At 49.3% G+C, this 21,556-nt stretch overlaps 13 protein-coding genes and 2 non-coding genes across 15 annotated transcripts; 7 read left to right on the top strand and 8 right to left on the bottom strand.

The window, feature by feature from the left end:
• Window positions 1–21: 21 nt before the first annotated feature.
• Window positions 22–2,150, bottom strand: BO80DRAFT_428774 (O-phospho-L-serine:2-oxoglutarate transaminase). The gene is made up of 10 exons (XM_025720321.1): window positions 2,001–2,150; window positions 1,825–1,943; window positions 1,598–1,772; window positions 1,377–1,545; window positions 1,198–1,320; window positions 1,124–1,149; window positions 888–1,073; window positions 647–839; window positions 504–594; window positions 22–454 (listed from the first exon to the last, which is right to left on the bottom strand). The coding sequence occupies exons 1-10, from the start codon at window positions 2,105–2,107 to the stop codon at window positions 369–371; spliced, it is 1,275 nt and encodes a 424-aa protein (XP_025571102.1). The 5' UTR covers window positions 2,108–2,150; the 3' UTR covers window positions 22–368.
• Window positions 2,151–2,381: 231 nt separating this feature from the next.
• Window positions 2,382–2,639, bottom strand: BO80DRAFT_216181 (uncharacterized protein). The gene has a single exon (XM_025714350.1). The coding sequence runs from the start codon at window positions 2,576–2,578 to the stop codon at window positions 2,414–2,416; it is 165 nt and encodes a 54-aa protein (XP_025571101.1). The 5' UTR covers window positions 2,579–2,639; the 3' UTR covers window positions 2,382–2,413.
• Window positions 2,448–2,537, bottom strand: BO80DRAFT_t268. Its single transcript has one exon. It is a non-coding gene; the product is annotated as a tRNA-Asp (tRNA).
• Window positions 2,640–3,224: 585 nt separating the features above from the next.
• On the top strand, window positions 3,225–4,684 carry BO80DRAFT_391028 (uncharacterized protein). The gene is made up of 4 exons (XM_025717171.1): window positions 3,225–3,344; window positions 3,397–3,632; window positions 3,680–4,026; window positions 4,073–4,684. The coding sequence occupies exons 1-4, from the start codon at window positions 3,240–3,242 to the stop codon at window positions 4,312–4,314; spliced, it is 930 nt and encodes a 309-aa protein (XP_025571100.1). The 5' UTR covers window positions 3,225–3,239; the 3' UTR covers window positions 4,315–4,684.
• Window positions 4,685–5,167: 483 nt separating this feature from the next.
• On the bottom strand, window positions 5,168–5,466 carry BO80DRAFT_428772 (uncharacterized protein). The gene is made up of 2 exons (XM_025720320.1): window positions 5,295–5,466; window positions 5,168–5,235 (listed from the first exon to the last, which is right to left on the bottom strand). The coding sequence occupies exons 1-2, from the start codon at window positions 5,443–5,445 to the stop codon at window positions 5,192–5,194; spliced, it is 195 nt and encodes a 64-aa protein (XP_025571099.1). The 5' UTR covers window positions 5,446–5,466; the 3' UTR covers window positions 5,168–5,191.
• A 2,014-nt stretch (window positions 5,467–7,480) lies between these two features.
• On the bottom strand, window positions 7,481–7,584 carry BO80DRAFT_t267. Its single transcript has one exon. It is a non-coding gene; the product is annotated as a tRNA-Pro (tRNA).
• A 61-nt stretch (window positions 7,585–7,645) lies between these two features.
• BO80DRAFT_428771 (zinc finger protein) lies at window positions 7,646–9,075 on the top strand. The gene has a single exon (XM_025720319.1). It carries the CDS (start codon window positions 7,869–7,871, stop codon window positions 8,856–8,858), a length of 990 nt encoding a protein of 329 aa, XP_025571098.1. The 5' UTR covers window positions 7,646–7,868; the 3' UTR covers window positions 8,859–9,075.
• A 19-nt stretch (window positions 9,076–9,094) lies between these two features.
• On the top strand, window positions 9,095–10,683 carry BO80DRAFT_416017 (zinc finger protein; the record flags this gene model as incomplete). Its single annotated transcript, XM_025718160.1, has 1 exon — window positions 9,095–10,683. The coding sequence occupies one exon, from the start codon at window positions 9,095–9,097 to the stop codon at window positions 10,580–10,582; it is 1,488 nt and encodes a 495-aa protein (XP_025571097.1). The 3' UTR covers window positions 10,583–10,683.
• A 300-nt stretch (window positions 10,684–10,983) lies between these two features.
• Window positions 10,984–12,173, top strand: BO80DRAFT_496739 (uncharacterized protein; the record flags this gene model as incomplete). The annotated part of the gene is made up of 3 exons (XM_025724039.1): window positions 10,984–11,227; window positions 11,451–11,564; window positions 11,697–12,173. Exons 1-3 carry the CDS (start codon window positions 11,120–11,122, stop codon window positions 12,171–12,173), a joined length of 699 nt encoding a protein of 232 aa, XP_025571096.1. The 5' UTR covers window positions 10,984–11,119.
• Window positions 12,174–12,390: 217 nt separating this feature from the next.
• Window positions 12,391–13,767, top strand: BO80DRAFT_215929 (phosphoribulokinase/uridine kinase family protein). The gene is made up of 2 exons (XM_025714348.1): window positions 12,391–12,675; window positions 12,742–13,767. The coding sequence occupies exon 2, from the start codon at window positions 12,742–12,744 to the stop codon at window positions 13,447–13,449; it is 708 nt and encodes a 235-aa protein (XP_025571095.1). The 5' UTR covers window positions 12,391–12,675; the 3' UTR covers window positions 13,450–13,767.
• Window positions 13,519–14,120, bottom strand: BO80DRAFT_448929 (GFA family protein; the record flags this gene model as incomplete). The annotated part of the gene is made up of 4 exons (XM_025721710.1): window positions 13,519–13,550; window positions 13,598–13,718; window positions 13,781–13,942; window positions 14,013–14,120. 4 exons carry the CDS (start codon window positions 14,118–14,120, stop codon window positions 13,519–13,521), a joined length of 423 nt encoding a protein of 140 aa, XP_025571094.1.
• Window positions 14,121–14,318: 198 nt separating this feature from the next.
• BO80DRAFT_505178 (translation initiation factor eIF-2B subunit family protein) lies at window positions 14,319–16,362 on the top strand. Its single transcript, XM_025724465.1, has 2 exons — window positions 14,319–14,741; window positions 14,789–16,362. The coding sequence occupies exons 1-2, from the start codon at window positions 14,599–14,601 to the stop codon at window positions 16,239–16,241; spliced, it is 1,596 nt and encodes a 531-aa protein (XP_025571093.1). The 5' UTR covers window positions 14,319–14,598; the 3' UTR covers window positions 16,242–16,362.
• A 13-nt stretch (window positions 16,363–16,375) lies between these two features.
• On the bottom strand, window positions 16,376–18,203 carry BO80DRAFT_215933 (M20 family metallopeptidase). The gene has a single exon (XM_025714349.1). The coding sequence runs from the start codon at window positions 17,979–17,981 to the stop codon at window positions 16,707–16,709; it is 1,275 nt and encodes a 424-aa protein (XP_025571092.1). The 5' UTR covers window positions 17,982–18,203; the 3' UTR covers window positions 16,376–16,706.
• Window positions 18,204–18,884: 681 nt separating this feature from the next.
• Window positions 18,885–19,753, top strand: BO80DRAFT_428766 (uncharacterized protein). The gene is made up of 3 exons (XM_025720318.1): window positions 18,885–19,138; window positions 19,195–19,306; window positions 19,370–19,753. The coding sequence occupies exons 1-3, from the start codon at window positions 18,937–18,939 to the stop codon at window positions 19,521–19,523; spliced, it is 468 nt and encodes a 155-aa protein (XP_025571091.1). The 5' UTR covers window positions 18,885–18,936; the 3' UTR covers window positions 19,524–19,753.
• Window positions 19,754–20,890: 1,137 nt separating this feature from the next.
• Window positions 20,891–21,409, bottom strand: BO80DRAFT_215844 (uncharacterized protein). The gene has a single exon (XM_025714347.1). It carries the CDS (start codon window positions 21,306–21,308, stop codon window positions 21,048–21,050), a length of 261 nt encoding a protein of 86 aa, XP_025571090.1. The 5' UTR covers window positions 21,309–21,409; the 3' UTR covers window positions 20,891–21,047.
• Between the last annotated feature and the right edge of the window lie 147 nt (window positions 21,410–21,556).

The following is a 21,556-nucleotide window of genomic DNA, read 5'->3' as shown; positions in this document are numbered from 1 at the left end:
GTGCCAAATATGTAACAATGATCTCCATCCGCATATCTCTATAATGTTAATGCGCTCATGATACATCAATATTTATTTTTCTCGAACCCCATTCCATGACACATCTTGATTTCGCTGCAGTATACCGCTTACGCTTTTCACCCTGGTCGCCAATTGAATCTATTTGTCCTTACTATGCTATGCGGGACAGTATCAAGCAAAATTAAATAAATAGATGAGGTTGGTCGTTGAGCCAGCCATCTAAAATAGGTTGAACCTCCCGAAAGCTGGGTCCGTTCGCCCTGTATATAACCTGCAGCGCCTGGTCATATGATGAATACAATACTTTTCTTGCAGGTGCAAATTTCACTTTTAGCTAGCTATCTTGTTTACGCCGTGGCAAACTCCTTGAGGTAAGCTGCCAGCTTTTCGATGCCGGATTCCGGGACGGCATTGTAGTTGGATGCACGAATTCCTTTATACTCAATCAGTCATGGTAACCGACCACAGCTATTGTCACTTACCTCCAACGCTTCTGTGGCCCTTCAACCCGGTGAGTCCACGCTCGACAGCACCCTTCAGGAAGGCCTTCTCGGTGTCATCGACATTTCCACCCTACAAAGATTAGCCTTGGCCTCGATCATCAACAAGAGCGTTGAGAACATACCTTAATCACACGGAAGCAGGCGTTCATCCTTGAGCGCACGTTTTTGTCCGGGACAACCTTGTACACCTCCGGGTAGGCATCAAGAGTCTCATAGAGGAGTTTTGCCTTTCTATCAGCCACAGCCTGCTGTCCATCCACCTTGTCAGGGAACGTGGCAAGGAGCTTCTTGAGGACTTGGCCAGCGATGTAGACACTGGAGGCTTTTAGCGAGGACAAGCTGGTGACATGGTGTATCACTTACTCGAAGATAGGAAGCGTGTTGTAGAGAGAGTTGTTCTTGGCCGCAACGGCATAGTCGAGGATGGTGGGGGCAATCGGCAATCCCAGCTTGCGCAGGATGGCAGGAGAGCATGAGGGGGTAACAGGGGGTAGAAAGTCCTTCTTAATGATCACTCCCGTGATTCCCGCAACACCCAGGTTCTTCTGTCTTTGGGGGGTCAGCACAATGGTTCCGGGCGCAGGCATTCGCAATCTTACGCTCCAAAGAAGATGATGGAGTAGTTCTGAAAATCAGTTAACGCGGTCCTATTTAGGATGGAAAATGTTCATACCTTCACGGGGATCCGTCTAGACAGAATGGTCGATGAAAAATCTCCGATAACAATGGGGTCCTCATCGGTTCCCTTGGGCTCCAGAACCTTGGGGAAGCTGGGGTATTCAACGCCATCGACAGTCTAGTGGGAAAGAAGCATCAGCGACTGTTTATGAGAACCTAAAGGCATATACACACCTCGTTCTCGCACATGTAGACCATGGCAGCTTTGCGGCTCAACTTCCAGGTCGATTCATCCGCGATCTTTCCAAACTTGCCGTCATTGACGGTCCTGGCGTCGCTGGCGACGTTGACATATTCGGAGCCAAGAAGGCGAACGGCTTCCTGGCTGGCCTTCAGCGACCAACTGTAGAGACAGTTAGTACGGGTTTTCGTCCTCAACGGCCAGGGTAACTTTCGATCCAGTAACCAGGTAGTCCAGTCGCAGCTCCGATTCGACCTTCTTGCGCAGCTCGCTCAGCACTTCCTCCTCGCTAATATCGCCGCGTTGCTGGACAATCTGCTGTCTCTGTCTCTCGACCCAGACAGCGACGAGGTTGTAAACGGTCGCATCGAATTGACCGGATCCACCGCCTTCAAGCCATCAGCGATTGCGGTCGCGAATAGAATGGGAGCAGCGATGTACCTTGCAGGAAGAGGATTTCGTAGTTGGAGGGGATATCGAGGAAGTTGGCAAGATCGGCCTTTGCGTTGTTCAGGATGTTCGCCGCGATTTCGCTGCGGTGGCTGTGTTCGGCCACACCCCTAGAGATGAAGTCAGGTACGGTTGCAGATAAGATCGCACAGATCAGTGCCCCTCACAGGCCAGTGTCTTGGTAGTTTTGCAGAGCCTGGGCTGCTGTGGCAAGGACATCGGTCGGAAGACTGGCAGGACCAGCTCCCAGGTAGGTAATATCTTCTCTCTTCATTGTGAGTGCAATTGCGGCTTGTTTGTGACAGACAATGTGAATTGCGGAGGATAAGAGGAATTTTATCTTAATGACGTGCTCGGCGGGGAGGACTGATCGTGAGTCACTAAATCCGGGACTAACGCGTTTCCCCAGGCATCCCGGGCATGCGTTTCCCCGGGCCGTGACATAACACTCAGCCGGTAAAGAGTATCAGATGAGCATATCCGATGATACAGGGAATGTTGCGATGGCAATGTGTGGGTTACACATCATACTTGAGTAGATGGCAATCGGAACAGCAAGTCAAGGAAGAAGCAAGGAGAGTCAACAGGTAAAAATGTATGAACAAAAAAGAAGTCTCCCCGACTGGGAGTCGAACCCAGGTCTCCCGCGCTTGTTCCCAACTGGGATTGACAAGCGGAAATCATGACCGTTAGACCATCGAGGACTTGTTATGGAAGATTTTATTTCTTTAGCTTTATAAGCCATTTGCTTTGGATGAAAGTTTCACTACCTATTCATCACGAATTGGGCTATATTTAAATAAACCTGGCCACAGTGATTCTCCTTTTTATGATTCTGGTCGCTCGACTTCTTTCCTGCTTCCATATAAGCCTCTTTTGAAGAGTCATTGGTTGCTCATCTCTTTGTCGGCCCTTGCTCTGCTGATATATATTTTGAGTCATCTTCCAGTGAATTCCGATGCAACTTTCTGATGCAGGTCTCATTGCATCTAAAATATACAACTGCAGGCAATAGCTGTCGAGATTAAATGGACGAGAACAGAGATAGTATGTAATTCTCACATTCTGAAGCTGATAACGAGCAAATTTCCATTGATCGCCCCCACTGCTCTACATGCCTCAAACGACTCTGCTTCCAACCCAACCACGCACGTTATCTTATCATACTAATAGAGTGCGCTTTAGGGGTTCGAAACGCATCACAAAAAGAGTCTTTTCGTTGAGCAGCAGCATACAAACGGTATCAAGAATCAGCAACAGAGCACTCAGGGACGAGGTACTGAGAAGGCATGACCCACTGAGCAAGTGGGGCAGCCAAGCCACGGGGTCCCGACCAAGCCGGATGTCAACGCAGGCCACTGCTTCATGTCAGAAACCGTGGAATTCCCAACACAACTGGCATCCAAATGACTACGATCGCAGTGGCCGGTGGTACCGGCGGGGTGGGGAAGACAATAGTCGAGACACTGTTGCAGGAACCCAAGTTTCGGGTCGTTGTTCTAACTCGCGGGGTACGACCCCTCCACAGCCATGCCCAGCGCTTACTTACCCGTTGAACAATAGAGCCCCAAAGAGAATCTGGTCCTTAGTAGGACACAGCAGATGCAGATCAACTATGATGATATCGATTCTGTTGCCCAAACGCTGGAGAAGCACGAGATACATACGATCATCTCCGCCATTGGTATCTACTCGGATGAAACCAGCCAATGCCAGCTGAACCTGATCCACGCTGCTGAAAAGTCCAGCGCAACCAGGCGATTTGTCCCAAGTGAATACTCATTTATCCAGACCCAGGAGTATGTCCGCCTTGCTCGAGCTGAAGTCAAGATAACTGATAATGTAGTCTCCTGTCTGCGGATCCCAGCGTCAAATACTGGCTTGATGCAGCCGAACTGCTGCAGAAAAGTGGTCTGAAATATACCCGGGTCACCCCTGGTATATTCATGGATTACTGGGGAATGCCCCGGGCGCACACCAACCTTCAGCCCTACGTGATCGGGATCGATGTAGCAAATTGCTGGGCCGGTATTCCCGGTGATGGTAATGATAAGCTGAGCGTGACATATTCGTATGATATGGCAGCGTTCATCGTGAAGCTCCTAGATCTCGAGGAGTGGCCCGAGTTTAGCGTTTTCGTAGGTGACGAAGTCACATACAACCAGCTCCTCAAGCTTGCTGAGCAGATCCGAGGTATGGGGACTCCGGTACACCCAACAGGCGAAGCTAACAAAAACAGGCAAAAGCTTCGAGGTAGTATATGACAGCGCCGAGAAAATTAAGGAAGGGCAGGTAACAGTCCCGCCTTTTCACCCCGGGATGTCTGAGGAAGAGGTCCGGGAGACGACCGTCTTAGTGAGCCGACTCACTATTGCCGGAGCTTTTGACTTGCCTAAAGAACGCATGAATACGAAGTTTCCCGACCTGAAACCAGTCAAGCTGAAGGAATTTCTTATTGACGCCTGGAGGGACCAAGCATAACCATATACAATGCTGGTCAACATTACATGACTGTTTATACAACAGTTAATCTACATAGTCTTGGTCAACGTTAAAATATGGTATATTCCACCCCGTCCGATCCCAATGATGCCGGGGCACCCTTTCATCCCATAGCGGAAAACTCAGACAACCAATTAGATATCATCCTCATCATCTCCATCCATACTACCTGCAAAAGGATTGTCAAATATCAATGCGTGGTCATCATCTAAAACATAATTAGCTTCCAAACATTACATGCTGACAACACTACATACCATCAGGGGTATGACTATCATCTTCTGCATCTGCGACACTAGTACACCCAAGCTCCTGAGTTACGATTCGCGAGGCCGCGGTACTGAAGTTCAAAACATCCATCAGGGCTACCTTGACACCAGTAGGTTGGTTGAGGGTGGATGTCGGGATCGGGTTTTCAGGTTCGGACATTGTGCGAAGTGTCTAGTCTTAGACTTAATAGGAGAAACGGCTTATGTAGACGAATAACTCTCGTTTAGTGTTACAATTAGACCTGCACGAGCTCGTGACTTATAACTGTCGGGTCTGCCAGTGGTCGCCACCAATTACCTGAACTAGTCTGACATCAGAGGTAGCCAAACCCTGTTGTCTCGAATGTGAAACTGGACATTATTCAGCTATAGTCGATTACGGTAAGAGACTACTGTGTGACAATATTGGTGCTCCGCTGCCTTGAATGGAAAGTCGTCATATGAGCATCACAATCTATTCAGTGCATTAAAGTAGCAACAGCCAACGCCGGTCCATTAAACTCCAGCTCCAGATCACAGCAATCGATGATCACCGCAATAATTCCCAAAATGAAGTTCACACACACCATGACCCGAAAGGTAACATCTCAATCAAAATCATCCACATCCCATGTTGAGTCTGGCGGCCCATCTGCCATACAATTAGCCATTCATTCATTCCCCAAAACACCTGATCGACAGTGTACATACAACCATCTTGAATAGAAAGCAAGTACCCAATTGTTTCAATCAAACTCGGCGAATCCTCCATTTCAGGAACCTCTTCGACAAGCTCCTCCGCCTTGGGAGAAGGATCATCATGGTCCGGGCCAGTCTGCTCGACTCCAACAGTAATGCGCATCTTTTCTTTTTCTGACGTGGACATGATAGCTCGATGGCAAAATGCCTATTGATAAGGAGGAGTCAAGAGAGCCGAACGTGTAGCTTCTCGAGAGAACTGCAACAGAGAGTACATCTACATCCTCTACTAACGATATTCGCCATCCCACAAGTATAAATATCCCGTACTACCAGTTGATACCCCTAGTCTTGACATCAGCTAAATGCCCAACCCGAGGGAATGGCGCGGGGTATACGAGACGAGCGACAGACTCATTGGATCAGACGTGAACTCAAGCCCAGTCGCCGGGGGACGTGCCCATTACCGTCGAGCTTTAGTCGAAAGCTTGTTGATCACCTTGGATGAGGAGGTCCGTTGGTTGATACAACAGGATTCATGGCGCGGGTGACCGGATAAGGTACCGCCAAACCTAGTTTCTCTCCCATGGTGAGACATTTAGGGAACCTGGAAACTATGCCAGGGCAGCGGAGGCAAATTTCTTAGATTGGGAGGAGCCCATTGACTCTGGGTAAGGTTGTGCGCTAGCTGATGAAGAAAGAGCTATTGCTGATCTGGCTTTGAGTACGTAAGGAACCACTTGTGTGATGGCACATGATCGATCCATCCAGTGCTACATACGGACGACAGCCTGCACACCTATGTGGTTAGAAACAACCAACTGCCAACCCCCCAAAATAGTAATGATGAGCGAGAGAGTCTGAGTGAGTATATTGATCTATTTATTCAATGAAGGATGTTTCGTACTCCATATTTTGTTCCGGGTCACTGACCCCTTTATATAAGCGCCAGATGTAGAATGGCACTAACAGAATTGGAGGTCCCAGTTGCGACAGGGTCAGAAATAAGTACAGCAGTATTAAAGAATTACTAATAATGAATAAGCTCTCGCACGTAATAAAAACATCTATTTTAAGTAGCAATTAAATATTGATATTTCGGGTGGTTTCAGGGATTATTTCAAGGTATTTAATGTCTTAGGGATTATTAAAGGTTTTCTTTATATTTTTTCTAGTGTATTTTGGTTATATGTATGAGCTCATTCAGTGTCAGGATTTCTCTGAACTCGACTGAGCTGTTTTTCCAGCTCTGGTCTGACACTGTCACGTTTATTTCTGACCCCGTCGCAGCTATATCCCCCAGTCATCCACAGCTCAAGGCACTGCGAAGTATCTTGGTAAACATCTTAGAACGCTTTCTTTAAAGTATATAGTCAAAGACATTCTTAAAGGGTAAAAGGGATCCCAAAGTGCTCCGTCAAGCACCTATAAACGTAGTACTTGATCCAGACCTACAGCTTAAACTGAGAGGCAGAACGGGTGAGTAATAGTATTACATAACTAATAACATAACAGCAAATTAGAAGAACAGATGAGAAGGCCAGATTCGTTATTCTTATAGACCGATCAAATGCCTTGGAGCTGGGAACTTCCCTTACCAGGACCTGACCTAAAGTTGCTCACTAAGCTGCTACCAGCTAGGCTATCTGGCAAAACACCAGACTTCTAAGCCACCTGGCTCAGTCACTTACAAGATTAGATTCACTGGAGGAAGTCATGTGAGAAGCTTGATCCTCACGGCGCTCCTCACCAAAAAGCACGCTTTTCCAACGCTAGTATAGAAAATTATAATAACACTATATTAAAGCTTCACATGCCAGTCGGTTTCCTAACGGCCTAATCGGATCTTTCTTGATATTATCTTGAACTTGACCTTCACAGATTCTTCGAGCTTGATCCCGGCGCCTCCATGCCTTGAATCAAGACCTGCAGACAGAGGGGGATTAATTAGATAGAGAGTCAGTTCCCCCGTCCAACCCGATCAGAAAAGTAGTAAAATCAATAAATGAAAGAGGTGCTGATACCCTGTTTAGGCATAGCAGGAAGGGATGGGCCATTTGGCCACGCTAGGCCCTTCTAAGCGGTGGGGAGTCGGTGACCCGGAATAAATTGTGGGTTGGTGGGGTGGTGGGTGGGGTGAGTGAACGCGAGCCTTCCTTACTCAAAGGGACAAAAATCGAGCAAAAATTATGTGTCAAGGCCCGAGCCGCGGATCGAACGCGGGACCTCTCGCAAATATGCTTGGGGTTATATAGGCAGAAGCCTTCCCTAAGCGAGAATCATACCACTAGACCACCCGGGCTTGATATAATGTGACATCAAGTTTTATGTATAAATCAACACTATGACTCAATGGTTTCCTGGTCCGCATGTGCTCATAGTTTGTTCTCAAACAGAACTATCTAGACCAGAATCCCAAGTGTGTACTGAGCCCTACCCGCTTTATTGCATGTACACCATTCTCAAACTTTGCACGACGCAGTGTGACGTCAGAACCTTCAAAGCCAGATGACCATTATCTCTCGTTGTTCTCTTCATCTAACTAGCCAACATAACTATCTACCTACAATGATTTATCATCAAACAATGTCAAAATATCGCTGCATCGGTGCAGGGTTCTGCGGCACAGTCTGGGCCCTGTCAGAAGATGATGGCTTAGCCCTCAAGCGAGAAGATGGTGGGCCAGACAGATCACTGGCAAACGACTACACCATGCACCAACGAGTTTTGCACTGCTTCTCCAAGCTATCGGACCTCAAACGCCAGAACATCACCGAGTCTCTGAAAACTGATACTCGAGTGAAGAAATCACCCCAAGTGCAAGTTCCAAAATGTTATCGATACCTGACAACAGAGGATGCATGGTGGAACGATAATCTCCCTATGTTTCCTGCGAAATATTCTCCCTGCAACGTCATAGTCTCACAACGTATCCCGCCGTTTCCCCAAGAAGTCAGACAGCTTCTAGTCGAGAGATATTGTCATCCAAAGATACAAGCGGAGATATCAAGGAGTGAGGCCAACACTGACTGCCTTATAAGACCGTACCTGGGTAGGAGACGGACGCAGAAAACCGAGGTCAAGCGTCCACCCAGGTTTACCGCGTTCTCGCTACGAAATTATCCATTGCATGAAGATCAAATGGAGGATCTCGGTATTTCCCGTTGTAATATGGAGTGGTACGCTAGGATGATGGGAGAAGCACTCGCTACTCTACACTGGCTTGGGGAGATGGACGGAAACGATATCGAGTTTGTTCTGGCACCTTCACCTTGCCGCGAGGGACAGCACCAGAACTCAATCACAAATGTTCTTGGCGAACATACCTTATGGATACTGGATTTTGACCTATGCCGGCCTATGCCCATGAGCCTTGGCGGGGTCCGACAGGCCGTTACTGCCTACTGGCGAAATGATCCATTCTATCCCCGACCACGGTCAAGCTTGTGGGACGACTTTCGAAGACAATATCTGCAAGCGAGTGAAGACATAATAGCTGCGAATTGCCCCACAGGCTTTAAAGAGCGGCTTGATCTGGCTCATTTATTTGTTCAAACGATCGAGGAGGGAAAGTAGAATCTCGGACATTGACTCCTCGCTTCTACAGTGAATGTCCCGGGTGTACGATTCACTGCACCTTTTTAATGATTGCTTTGTTTAGCCAGTACTCAACAAGAATTTTCCCGTGTTACCTTTCTCCAAGCTCTTCTCTCCACACACACATGAATCTCTCGCATAAATTCCTCATACTATCTCTAGCTATTGATAACAAAAACAAGAATCTTGCAAGCCCTACTACCACAGTATACAGAATGTCTAATCGTCGGGAGCTTCAAGGGACTGACAGTTCCTGGACAAGTTCGCTTGCCGACGCCCTACAACAAAACCTCCAGCTGGAAGACAAGCTTCGGAGAGACGAAAACGAAACACCACAAGCGAGGCTCCAGCGAATGCTTTCGACCAGGTCGGTCATATCAACCTCTTCCTCCTTTGCTGAGCGCCAGCAAGCGGCTATCGGGTCCAGAAACCCTTTCCGGGAAATTGGTGTGGGCTCGATCGGAAAAGTATTTGAGCAACCGGGAACACCTTGGGCTTTCAAAGTCCTTCTAATCGACCGGACGGAGAAGCTTTGGAACAACTATGTGATGCACCTCCGAATCCAGCAGAGTTTCGATAAATTGGGCGAAATCCCGGGCCTTGTGGAAATCCCCCGAGTGGCATGGTTCGCTGACAAGGATTCGGAGTTCTGGCCAGAGAACCTTCACCTATTCCCCAACGAAACCGGCTTCCCAAGGCAAGCCCGGGAGGTCATGTGCATGGAGAGAGTCTTCCCTTTGCCCCAGCCAGTAAGAAACGCTCTTATAGAGCTATTTTGTAACCCGATCAACGCGCCAGCGGCCAAGAACGACCCACTCAACAAAGACTGCCTTATTCGTCTTTTTTTAGGTCGAAAGCGCGTTGGGACTTCGCGACCCGGTGGCAGTATGTTCTTTTCTCTGCGAAACTACAAGCTGCACGCCGATCAGATCCAAGAGCTTCAGCTTGACGCAGATGAGTACGCCAGAAACATGGCTGATGCGCTCGCAGTGCTCCACTGGCATACAAATATTGATACCATGGATCTTGAATTTGTCCTTGGGAGTTCGCCTTTTGATCAAAATGCTGTCCGACGACAGATGCGTCTTCCAGACATTGAACGGCTGCGCCCGGGAACCAGCACTTTTGAACACACAACGAACGCCTCCCTGAACTTCAAGAAACGCATTGTTAGCCTCTGGCTTATTGACTTCGATGCTTGTGCCCCAATTACGATGAATGCGGCGGGTGTGCAGCAAGCTGCCAAGGCATTCATGGAAAACGACCCTTATTACCCACGGCCATTCTCAAACGATACCTACATGGAAAACCTGTCGCGAATTTTTTCGCAGAGGTATGTCGAGACAGGGAAGAAGATTACCATTGGATCATCTCAAGGACTACCCGCGCAGTTTGTCCAAGAAGTGGTTAAGAGGTTCTCGCAACGGTCCCAGTCCTCTCGATCCGGGGACCTTCAGGCGGCTGCTACTTCTAGTGCGTCGGCCGGAAGAGGACAGCAACCTTCGTATCAAAGAGGAGGACCCGTCGGTGGGCAATCTAGACGTGGGCATGGAGGGCAGCGAGGTACGACTGGAGGCACTGGCCAAAGTGCTAGAGGCAGAACTCCCACCCCCCAGAACAGAGGAACCAGAGATCAAGGACCAACCGCTGATGAACCTGCCTCACCTCGTACACCCAGGGGTCGGGGCCATGGACGTCGCTGAGCTGGGTGGCACCATGGAAAGATGAGATGAAAGCAGATAACATGGTGTAAATAATTACCAGAAAGTATCAGCTCCGAATCGAGCCCGACAATGGATTTCATGATTACGTAATGATACAAAGTCCTTAAAATGCTTACAGTATTTTGAGTTGCAGTGTGCACACAATCTACACAAGATACAGGTCTGATTCCATATCATAGTCTGCACCTACTTCTGCATGGCTTATGATTTTGTTGGGGCCGGGGGCTAGGGAAAAAGGCCTGGGCCTAATGCAAGGGAGACCGATCGTACAGCTGTCCCTGCGGATGTCAGTCGGTCAGCCGTTGACTCAATGGATGTACCTGGATGACAGTGGAGTTAATCACCGACCTCGTTGCCTGACAATCGCGTGATGACATCCGGCTATCTTCTGACACTTCAGTGAAAGTCGAATGAAATCTTGGCGGAGACGCCGACCGTACCCACAACGCGGACAATAGTTGTTTCTTGGAGGTAACCTGGCAGGTTCCCCCCATAGCGGAGACCAATTATTGCGCCATGACAAGGAAGGGCTCAAGCCAAGTGGGAACTGCGAACAACAAAGCGACGAAACCGTGTCACCACCCAGGTGACGTAATGTCGATCCATGCGACTTGGATGCCACAGGTCCAATGACAGGGGCGCGACACCAAGTCTGGCCCCGTGTCATGGAGGACCGTGTGTTGGCATTCCGATGGGCGGGGTTTTATAACACTGTCGGATCCCTTCTCCTGGTGTTCTTCTCCTCGTGTTATGTTCTTTCTTTCTCCACGGACTCCTGCAGCTGTCGAGTCTCCAACTTTCTTTCTTCCTTCTTGTCTTTCACCCTATGGAAAGATTTCGTCGGTAGCGGATCGCGCGGGTACGCTTTCTTTGCGGTGCCAGAGCGCTTCGCCTGTGGTCGTCTCAAGGATTCCTGTCGATAGGGAATGACAGCCGAGTGAGTGCAAGTTATTGTCCCTCAGTACAAGGGATGCTCTGAGGTTTGCACCCAACCGTGACGTCATGATTCTATTGGACGAGGCTAACGATTCTCTAAATTAGATCAATATCCCACCTAGCAACTAGTCGAAAGGGCATCATCAGCGAACGACAGACGGACGCCATGTCGGACACAGTAGCACGGCCGGTTGAGAATTCAGTGAGTTGCGGGTTTACTCGGAAAAACATGGGAGGAGACTGCTTTCTGAAGCGTTTTTCGCAATGGTTCTGGTCGGCGTGGATGATCGCCGGCTCGGAGACCCACGAGGCCCTTGCGGATCCCGCGAATCGCCCTGGAGCCACAAATGGTGCCTCAACCAGCGGTGCTGGCACTGCAAGAGCTTCCTCTACTGGATATGAGAATGATATAAGACTGCCGGAACAGTCTGAGAACAAGCACAGTCATCCCTGCAAGGCTTGCCAAACCTGGGGAGTCACCTGCGATCAGCAGAAACCGCGATGTTCGCATTGCCTGGATCAGCAGATACTGTGCTTTTATGTGACGCCTCCTCGCAGGTCAATGAAACGGTCAACCAAGCCGCGTTCAGCCCACCTGGAGGTCGTAAATTCCCCACGTTTGCTGGCGAATTGATTGAAACGAATAATGATGAAGATATCTCCAATTTAATTTTTTTGCTCCTACCAACGATAGATAAACAGGCCGATAAGAGGTGCTTGGATAGCTTAATGTCTAGTTGCTCATACGCGATACACTCGACCAAGGTGACTGATCATTGGACATGAGTGCGGGTAAATGCAATCTGCTACATCTCATATACTATGTTCGGAGAAATGTGGTATGGCGGACATTCTTGACGCCATCAGACTGACATGCGGATATCCAACATGAAGACACATAAGCAGGAGAAGACTGCCAAATTCTGGAAATCTAAGCTAGTTCCTTTTGGCGCCGCATGGATCATACTTACCTCGGATATTTGTGTTCATCATGCGCCGTGGTTAACTGTCGGAGCACTGTCAGCCGGTACCCCCGCAACTTGATAGCACATATTTGAAGTGTAGCACCTGCTAAAACGTGCTGTTCTTTTATAGCATTTTCTAAGCTACATAGAGGGAGCAGAATTGCAGTCAAGGTAAGTGACCTACGCCTTACAATTCTGTCACTACTACGTCTCTGAGCTGACAGATGCCTCGAACAGATGAACGCAGAATACATCCGAATTGCGCATGCAATCCAGCAAAAAGCACAAAATCATGACAAGAAGCGACTTCTAGTTGCTATAGCTGGCATTCCAGGTTCTGGCAAAACAACAACGGCTTCAGCTGTTGCGCAACATCTTAGGAGCGAGTTTCATCCGAACCAGACGGCTCTCGTCTCCATGGACGGCTTTCATCTGTCACGGGCAACCTTGGACAGTCTCCCTAACCGGGAGGAGGCATATATTCGTCGCGGTGCACCCTGGACCTTTGATGCAGCACGCTTTGTTGCGTTCGTTCAACAACTCCGACAGTGGGCAGACGCTACCCCGCTGAGCTCAGAAGGGACCTCTGACCCGGCTGTCATCTATGCGCCATCCTTCGATCACGAAGCCAAAGACCCAGTCGAGAATGGAATTGCCATTACGAGTGAGGCCTCGATCATCATTCTCGAAGGCAACTATCTCCTCCTAAACGAAGAACATTGGCGCGACGTATCACAACTCGTCGACTATCGCATATTTGTCGACGCAGACGTACAGGAGGCCAGGGAGCGAGTCGCTCGACGACATGTTGTTGCAGGGATAGAAAAGACTTTGGAAGATGGGTTCCGTCGAGTCGATAGCAACGACTACTTGAATGCGCTTCATATTCAGGAAAAACTGATAACTCCTGATCTAGTGATCAAGAGTGTGACGGAAGTAGCATAGAGGATCTAGTATACAGGCGATCATTGAAACTTGTTTACAAGGATATATCAGATGGCGTGCTCAGGACGATTACTCTTTGATCTGTTTCTTATGAAAGACATCTACCAATAGATTAGCGGACAATCATCACAAGAAGAAGAATACCCACCCGGAATCTCAGGCATCCACCCAACCCGACTCTGGCAGAAGAACTCTCCCTTGGGTGGCAACACCTCCGGGTCATCCAAGGACCCTACACAAATGTACCGAAAGTCATTCTTGACAGCATCCTGCTAGAATCAGCAACCGATCAACCCAATAACAATCTGTAAATCCCATTGTAAAAACATACCCCATACTCGCAGATAAAGCTCCCGCAATCCCCACAAAACTCGCGATGAATCATACTCCCCGATCCGTTATCCCCCACATATTCCTTGGGCTGTCCGGAGGTGATGTGGAGAGAATCTTTGGGGACCTTGGCAGTTAGACCATAGTTTGTTCCGAAGGCTTTCTGTATGCGTGTCAACCAATTGGACATCTCCCAGGCAGATTAAGGTCGGTAGATCATGAAGAAGTCTAACCTTGCAGCTGCCACAGTGGCAGAGGGAGGTCCGAGCATCGTCCGGGGAAGAGAGAGAAAGGTTGTAGGTGATGTTGTGACAAAAGCAAGAACCTGGGTAAGATGGCATTTTGTCGATTTGATATTTTCAACGAGATTTGATTCCTGTGGGATACTGTTGAAATGTTGTCTTCTCCGGGTTTTGTATAGAGCGACGCCTGACGAATATTGACGTCATGGCTGTGCTACCCTTCGGGGGCAACCACCCCCGGCCATTCTTCTCGACACCGTCAAAGATTTCAATCCTTTGTCAAGAAACTACCGACGAGGCCGAGAGCAGACCATTGGCCATGAGTCAGCCCTATATCAGCGTCAATATCGGTCGTAAGATGTCGGCCGCGATGCAGCGATAGCGTGATGTGACCATGACAAAATCCCCTCATTTGTCGGCAGTCACCCGATCGCCTGACACATTACCACACTTATATCTTCGACTCCCTCCAGGCATCTTGACAAAGGTAGCGGTTGATCCGCGCATCTGTTATTTGCCGACAGACCGACAGACCTGTCTATATTCCTAGCACATCAGTGGCATATCCACGGCAAAAATGTCAACCCAAGAACAACCGCACCAATCACAGCTCGAGAAGCGCTCTGTCGTCTCCTCATTTATTTTCCACTTTCCTAACGGTCCCTGCGAGAAACCGGTGGTCGCGCTGTTTAAACGCAGCGAGAAAGTACGGACGTATAGGTTTGTTTGTCGTTGTACTGTTCTCTACTCCACTAACCGTGCGACAGTCACCACCTTGCCCCGATATCCGGTAGTGTGAGTCGTAGCGACTCCTCCGTGCTGGAAGCCGCCTGGCGCGAACTCTCCGAAGAAACCTCCCTTGATCAATCGTCCCTCACTCACTGGCGCACCGGGAAGCCATTCACCTTTGAAGACCCAGATGTCAATCGAGAATGGACCGTCCATCCGTTTGCGTTCAAGCTCAAGGATCCATCGGAAGGAGGACCGGGGGAAGGCGCTATAAAGACTGATTGGGAGCATGAAGGATGGGAATGGTATGATCCGTACACAGTACTCAACGACGACACGTTGGAAACGGTCCCACGGTTACAAGACTCGTTGCGACGAGTCTGGTTCGAAGGAAGCTTGGACGAGCGCGCCGGCAAAGCACTCGCGCTTGGGTTGGAGCGTATCCGTAACGACCATGAAAGCGGAGCACAAGAGTTGACTGCGATCGCGTTGATGGTCTTTCGCGACTTTATTGTCCACACCGAGGAAGGGATCAACTGTACAGAATGGTGGGAAACAACTCGCATGGCAGCATGGCACATCATTAAGAACGGCCGAGAAAGTATGGGCGCAGCCACTATGAATGCGCTGATTTCTGTCCTGGATGAGATGGAGGATATCCTCAAAGACGAGGAGACAAACTCACAGCACAAGTGGGAGCGAGTGCTTTCCATGCTCGATCACCATCTGGCGAGTCGGAAGAGCCGCGCGACGCAGGTGAAGGATGCGTTTGCCAATTATCTCCGATTCAGATTTCTGCACCACGGGGAAACATTGGACAAGCTTACGATACTGACTGTGTCGGCGAGCTCGACCATCCGGGATAGTATTCTGGATGCGTATGCTTCGCTGGATATTCGGAAGCTGGAACTTCGGATTCTGGAGTCACGACCACTGTTCGAAGGGACGAGCATCGGCTCATCATTGCTTTCCAACTACAAGTCGCGGTTCATCGACACCCCTGACAAAAACTTGAAAGTGAAGTTATATACCGATGCATCGGCTGCTTTAGCAGCTGCCGACGTGGATCTATTACTTCTGGGCGCGGATCGAATATCCGCTACGAAAGGCGTGAGCAACAAGACCGGGTCTCTACCCGCCGTGCTCTGCACCAAGCACGTCAGCCCCAAAGCCCAGATCGCCGTGCTGAGCGATCTCGAAAAGATCAACTGCGCGGGGAGCATGATCGACGATGACCACCACGAAGACAATGACCCAATGGAGGTGATCAGTGCCTGGCGCAATGATGGCGTCAAGGCGGTACGGGTGCTCGAAGACGGCATGAAAGGGGGGTCATCTACTGTTGAGGTGAAGAACATTTACTTTGAATGGGTACCGTTGTATTTTGTCGATGCGTTTGTCAGCGAAGAGGGTGTTATGGATGAAAGTCGGATTCGGGAGAAGTCGATGGAGTTGGGGGAGACGGTGAATAGATTTTTCCATGACTTGTAATTGACAACCTCTTGTTTTTGTATTAATTAGTTGATAGAATTGGACAGGATTGAGGTATATACCGTTCACCAGGAATCGAGCCAGAAGGAGCTAACTGTCAATCTTCAAACACCAAGTGATGCCATGATGCCATTCGAATCCATTGATACTATCTACCGCCATTCACAATCCATCGATATCACACAAGACACCAGGACGCCTAAGTGAGCCGGCTACCTATACAATTCCCATTCTCTCCGCCCACTCAGACCAAAAACTGAAAGAGAAAGATCCACGCCTTGAGCTACCCAGATCTGCCTAATGCAACCCATCTCTTTACAGCTACCAGCACGGGACTATGTACTGTTTTCGTGACACGGGAATCGGAGATCTGGAGGATGGGGAAGTGGTATGTATGTATCAAGTGTAGCGCTGCTTTTCTCTATAACTCTGCAGATATACTCCGTATGGAGTACCTCCTGTCCGTCATTTTTTCAAAAAAGCCAACGCAGCCAAACACAACGCATCCACCCCCACCCGCATCGTCGGCTGAATGACCGGCGCAAACAGCGCCGAATGATTCCCCGGAATCTCCTCCGTCCGCGCCTCCGCCTGCGCCGTATCCCACACCTCCGGATCCACCCCCCCAAACAGCCAAAAACAGCTCGGAATCCCCCGACACGTCGCCAGAGTCGAGAAATCCTCCGCCACATTCGTCCTGGGCACATCCCCATCAAAATCCTCCTCAAAATGCATCCGAAACATCTCCGCCACCCTCCCCGCCACATCCCCATCATTGACCGTCGGCGGAAACCGTCTCGTGGGGGTAAACACCGGCGGCTTCGGCGATCCACTGGCCACACACTCGGCCTCCACAATGCGCTTAATCCCCGCGATAATCTGCTCTCTCACCTCCAGCCTCACCGACCGAAAATCCACCCCAATCTCCGCCCGATCCGCAATAATATTCTCCGTCTGACCCGCCTGCAAACTCCCCACCGTCACCACCGCCAACTCACTCGGATTGACCTCCCGACTGACAATCCCCTGCAACCGAATCACAATATGCGCCGCCAACACCACCGGATCCACCGTCTGATGCGGCTGCGATCCGTGTCCCCCACGCCCAAACACCGTGATCTTCATACTATCCGCCGCGGCCATGATCGCCCCCGGCCGGGATCCTACACTCCCCGCTCGCATCCGCATCACATGCTGCCCCAGAACATAATCCGGCACCGGAATCCGATCATACAATCCATCATCGACCATCGCCTGCGCACCCCCGCCACGTTCCTCATCCGGCTGGAACAGCACAATCACCGTCCCACTCCACGCATCACGCATCCGAACGAGCGTCTCCGCCGCCGCTAACAAGCACGTAACATGCATATCATGGCCACAGGCATGCATGACGGGTTTCTCGACCCCGTCGGCATCCCGCATCATCACGGTACTTGCGTAGGGAAGGTTAGTGAGTTCCTGGACAGGGAGGGCGTCCATGTCGGCGCGGAGGAGGACCGTTTTGCCCGGGCCATTGCGGAAGATGCCGGCCAGGCCGTAGCCGCCGATGTGGGTGTGGAGGTCGTAGACTTGGAGGTAGGTGAGGTGGGCGGCGATGGTTTCGGAGGTGCGGCGCTCTTGGCGCGAGAGTTCGGGGTGTGTGTGGAGGTGCTTGTAGAGGGTTTCGTAGGGGGTTAGGTCTGGAAGGGAGGTTTTGAGGAGGGTGGTGAGGGGGGTGGTGAGGGGGGACTGGGTCATTTTGATGGGGTGAGGTGGTGTTGAGTATGGAGTGGTATGGGTTGGGAGGTGGTACGGGATATGGAGATGTCACGGTCTGACTCACGCCCTGTTGCAATTATCGAGTCGAATTAAGGCTGGTGTACGCTTGCCGGGATGGGTTAGGGTGGTCGGGTGGGCCGAGAATAAGCTTGCCTGTTGGCAGCTAAACATGATGTTGTTCGATAGTCATGACTGATTGCCATTAGAAGCTAAGGCATGTGTTACCGCGGGTAGTTGGTCTAGGTGAGACGAATATGTTGACTAAATACTTAGATGCTGCTGATAAAATCGATGGGATCTTTTTCTTCGCTACAGCAACCACACCATCCTCAAGCCCGTAGGTGAGCAGTCTGTCCCGTCTAAGTTCAAAGGATCCTTGATATGCGGAGCCAAGAAGGTCTCCATAAATAGAAAACAATAAATTCAAAGGCCACTTGGTAGAAGGGTTGCTGTAACCAACACTGTTACCTTTTGCCAGTGTCTACCAGTCCCAGCTTTACAGCCTGGCAGCTGGCCCAACTGACAAAAGGCAACTCTGGGATCAACCCCGCAGCTCGACGGCTCGGCTCGCCCCGCATTATGCGAACAGTGAGCATCCGTGTGCTGACTTGGTAGGCTGTCATCAGCAATGAAATCTAGAAGGTGATACATAACTAGGGGAGGACAGATACTCGAGGCAAATGATATTGACAGTTGACTTTGAAAATAGAAATTTCAAGTTATGCAACAGGATGACATTGGATTCCTAGGATTTTGGATGGGGTACCGATGCTAACGTTGGTATGCTGACTGTCATCATGTGTGATGACGGGTTTGCTGTTTAGGTGAACTGATTACCGTTCCTAGCATCGTCTGGGTATGGGAACTGGGTCAGGACCCAAACAGCTGAGTAGACTGCCAACTACTATTACACAACTCTTTTTTAAGAAACAACATGACTCGACTCTCACAGGACTCAACCACCACAGACTATGAAACCCGCAACCTCCTCTCCGACACGACCGAATCTCCCAAATCCCACTACCGACTATGGAAAACAGGCTCTATCATCTTGATAATCATATCCATAGTAGAAACAATCATCCTTTCAATATTACTGACCCAAAACACCTCATCAACACACACACTTCCCAAAAGTAAGCCTCACCCCACCCCACCAAACCCATAATATAGTTAACTAAACCCAACACTGAGGACATTAGTCAACTTAATCGAAACAACCTTCCCCCCCGACCCCCTTCCCCACAACCATACCCTCACCACATTAGAAGACGTAACCACCGCATGGGAAGTATACAATCTCCGTACGCACCCCACCCCACCATACCATAAAACTAACCACCTACCCATTCTAATCAACAAAACAGCCGGCTTCATAACCCTCCCCAACCCCACCCTCTACAACATCACCCCAAACAAGAACGTTATCCAAGGAAAAGAAAACGTGTATATGATCTCTGCGTTTCATCAGTTACATTGTTTGAAGGCGTTGCAGGGGATGTATATTTCTCTGCGGGATGAAAGTAGGAATGAGGATGGGCATGGGGTTATGGGGGAAGGGGAGAGAGAGAAGGAGGAGAGTGACATGCATGATGAGAAACATATGGGTCATTGTATCGATTATCTTCGACAGGGGGTGATGTGTGCGGGGGATATGACAGTAGAAGTATGGGATGAGGGAAATGGGAGGGGGAGGATGAAGACGAGGATGTGTAGGGATTGGGGGGCGATTGAGCGATGGCAGAGAGAACATTCAGTTGCATAGGATCAATTCCTTTCCTATTCCAAATATAATAATATGAATATTTATCATCTCTCTGATGATATCGTATCAATGACCAAAAGCTTCACGACATGATCCCAACCCATACCAGTTAAGGACCAGCAACTACCTCAATACAAAAACAGAGATTTTCATGGACCTACATACATATCAAGATATATCTAAGTACTGTTGAGCACTATGCTCATCCAGCCACCCAACTATCTCCTCCCACATGTTACATTCATGTACCTGACCCTTCCCAGTTAACCCTCTCTGCCCATCTCCACCCACTGGCTCCGGATCAGGGCCTTCCAGCGTCATGTCGCTAGCACACATGATCCCGTGACGGAGATAAGTAAAACAGTTTGTGATGTCACCATCTTCATCCCCACTGGGCTGAGAGATGCTGTTTTGGAGCCGATTCAGTGAGAGGTGGATTGTGCGTAGGCAGAGGAGCTGGTGGTAGGCGGAGAGGATGTAGGTCTGGTTATCTGGGTTCTGTGTTGTGGGGTTGGATAGGTTGATTAGACCGGCTATCATCAAGAATCATTAGTAGTGAGTTGGAGGGGATAGGGGGGGAACCGAACGCAGATTATAGATACTCCAAGCTGTAAGAATATCCTCTTGTGTCGTGAGGTTCTGGAATCGGGGATCAGGTTCGAATGTAACTTTGGTCGTGTGGACTGGTTGGTGATTAGATAGGTGATCATAGTATGGGATGAACGTACGATTTGTTAGGGAGGAATAGGGAGAGGGCTGTGTTCTGGTCGTTGCGTAGAAGAGCGCTGGGATTTGGAGGATGGTGATGATGAAAGTAATCCAGAAAGTTGTTTTCCAGGTGGAGGAGTTTTGGTTTGATTTGTGAGATAGGGTCTCGGCTGTGTCTGCGTTGTGGGTTAAGCAGTAGAGTTTGGAGTACCTGGGCATGATTGTGTTGTTGGATTGAGGTGAGAAGGAATGAGACATAATATGAGAGACTAAAGAATTAAGCCGAGTGCTTCAAAAAAGAGGGTGCAGTTAGATAAGTGTCATCGATCGAAAAATTGGATGTCAGCAGACGAATTAGCCCGACAACAGGGTTTTGACTATTTCTAAGACTACCACGGGCTGCACATGCTATGTCACCCTGTAAGGATGATAATATATCAATAATCGACCATGCAGATAAATTCAGAGATATAGGATGTCATATTGTCAATGAGTGTAGATAGTCCTAACTACAACCATGACACCCAATGTAATACCAATGCACAACTTGGCATCTGAGATTCCCAACATTATCACAGATGAGAACTTGACCGTTGCACATTCATCCAACACAACCCCCTAAACATCCTTCCACTTGCCACCGTAGAGAGCCTTGGAGATTTCGTCGACATTGGCCGGCACTTCTTCCTCGGGGTGCGCTGCAACTTGTTAGCTACTCTGATAATTGAGGACATCCCCAGTGCCACGGAAAGGGATTGGATATTCTTACCAACAGGAGCAGGAGTAGCAATGGAAAGAGCTGCCAAGAGGCCGAAGATAGCGATGAGCTTCATGTTGAAGATTGGAGTGTTGTTTGTGGGTTTGTTTTGAGGGATAATGTGGATAGCTTGTTTGCTTGCGATGATGAGCTGATGATGATGTGAAATGAACGATGTTGCACTCTTTTATATAGTTCGATTTCTAACCTGCTCAAGCACTCAGTGAGAATCAACCTGTCAGCAAGACATGACAGGATAAGATGACATGAAGCGATACTGACCGATGTCATACTACGCAAGAAAAGTCGAGTAGACGATCAAGT

This window comes from Aspergillus ibericus (assembly GCF_003184845.1).
Source record: "Aspergillus ibericus CBS 121593 unplaced genomic scaffold BO80scaffold_52, whole genome shotgun sequence".
NCBI classification, from domain to species: domain Eukaryota; kingdom Fungi; phylum Ascomycota; class Eurotiomycetes; order Eurotiales; family Aspergillaceae; genus Aspergillus; species Aspergillus ibericus.
The sequence above is the reverse complement of the archived record's forward strand: the minus strand, read 5'-3'. Positions and strand labels throughout refer to the sequence as shown.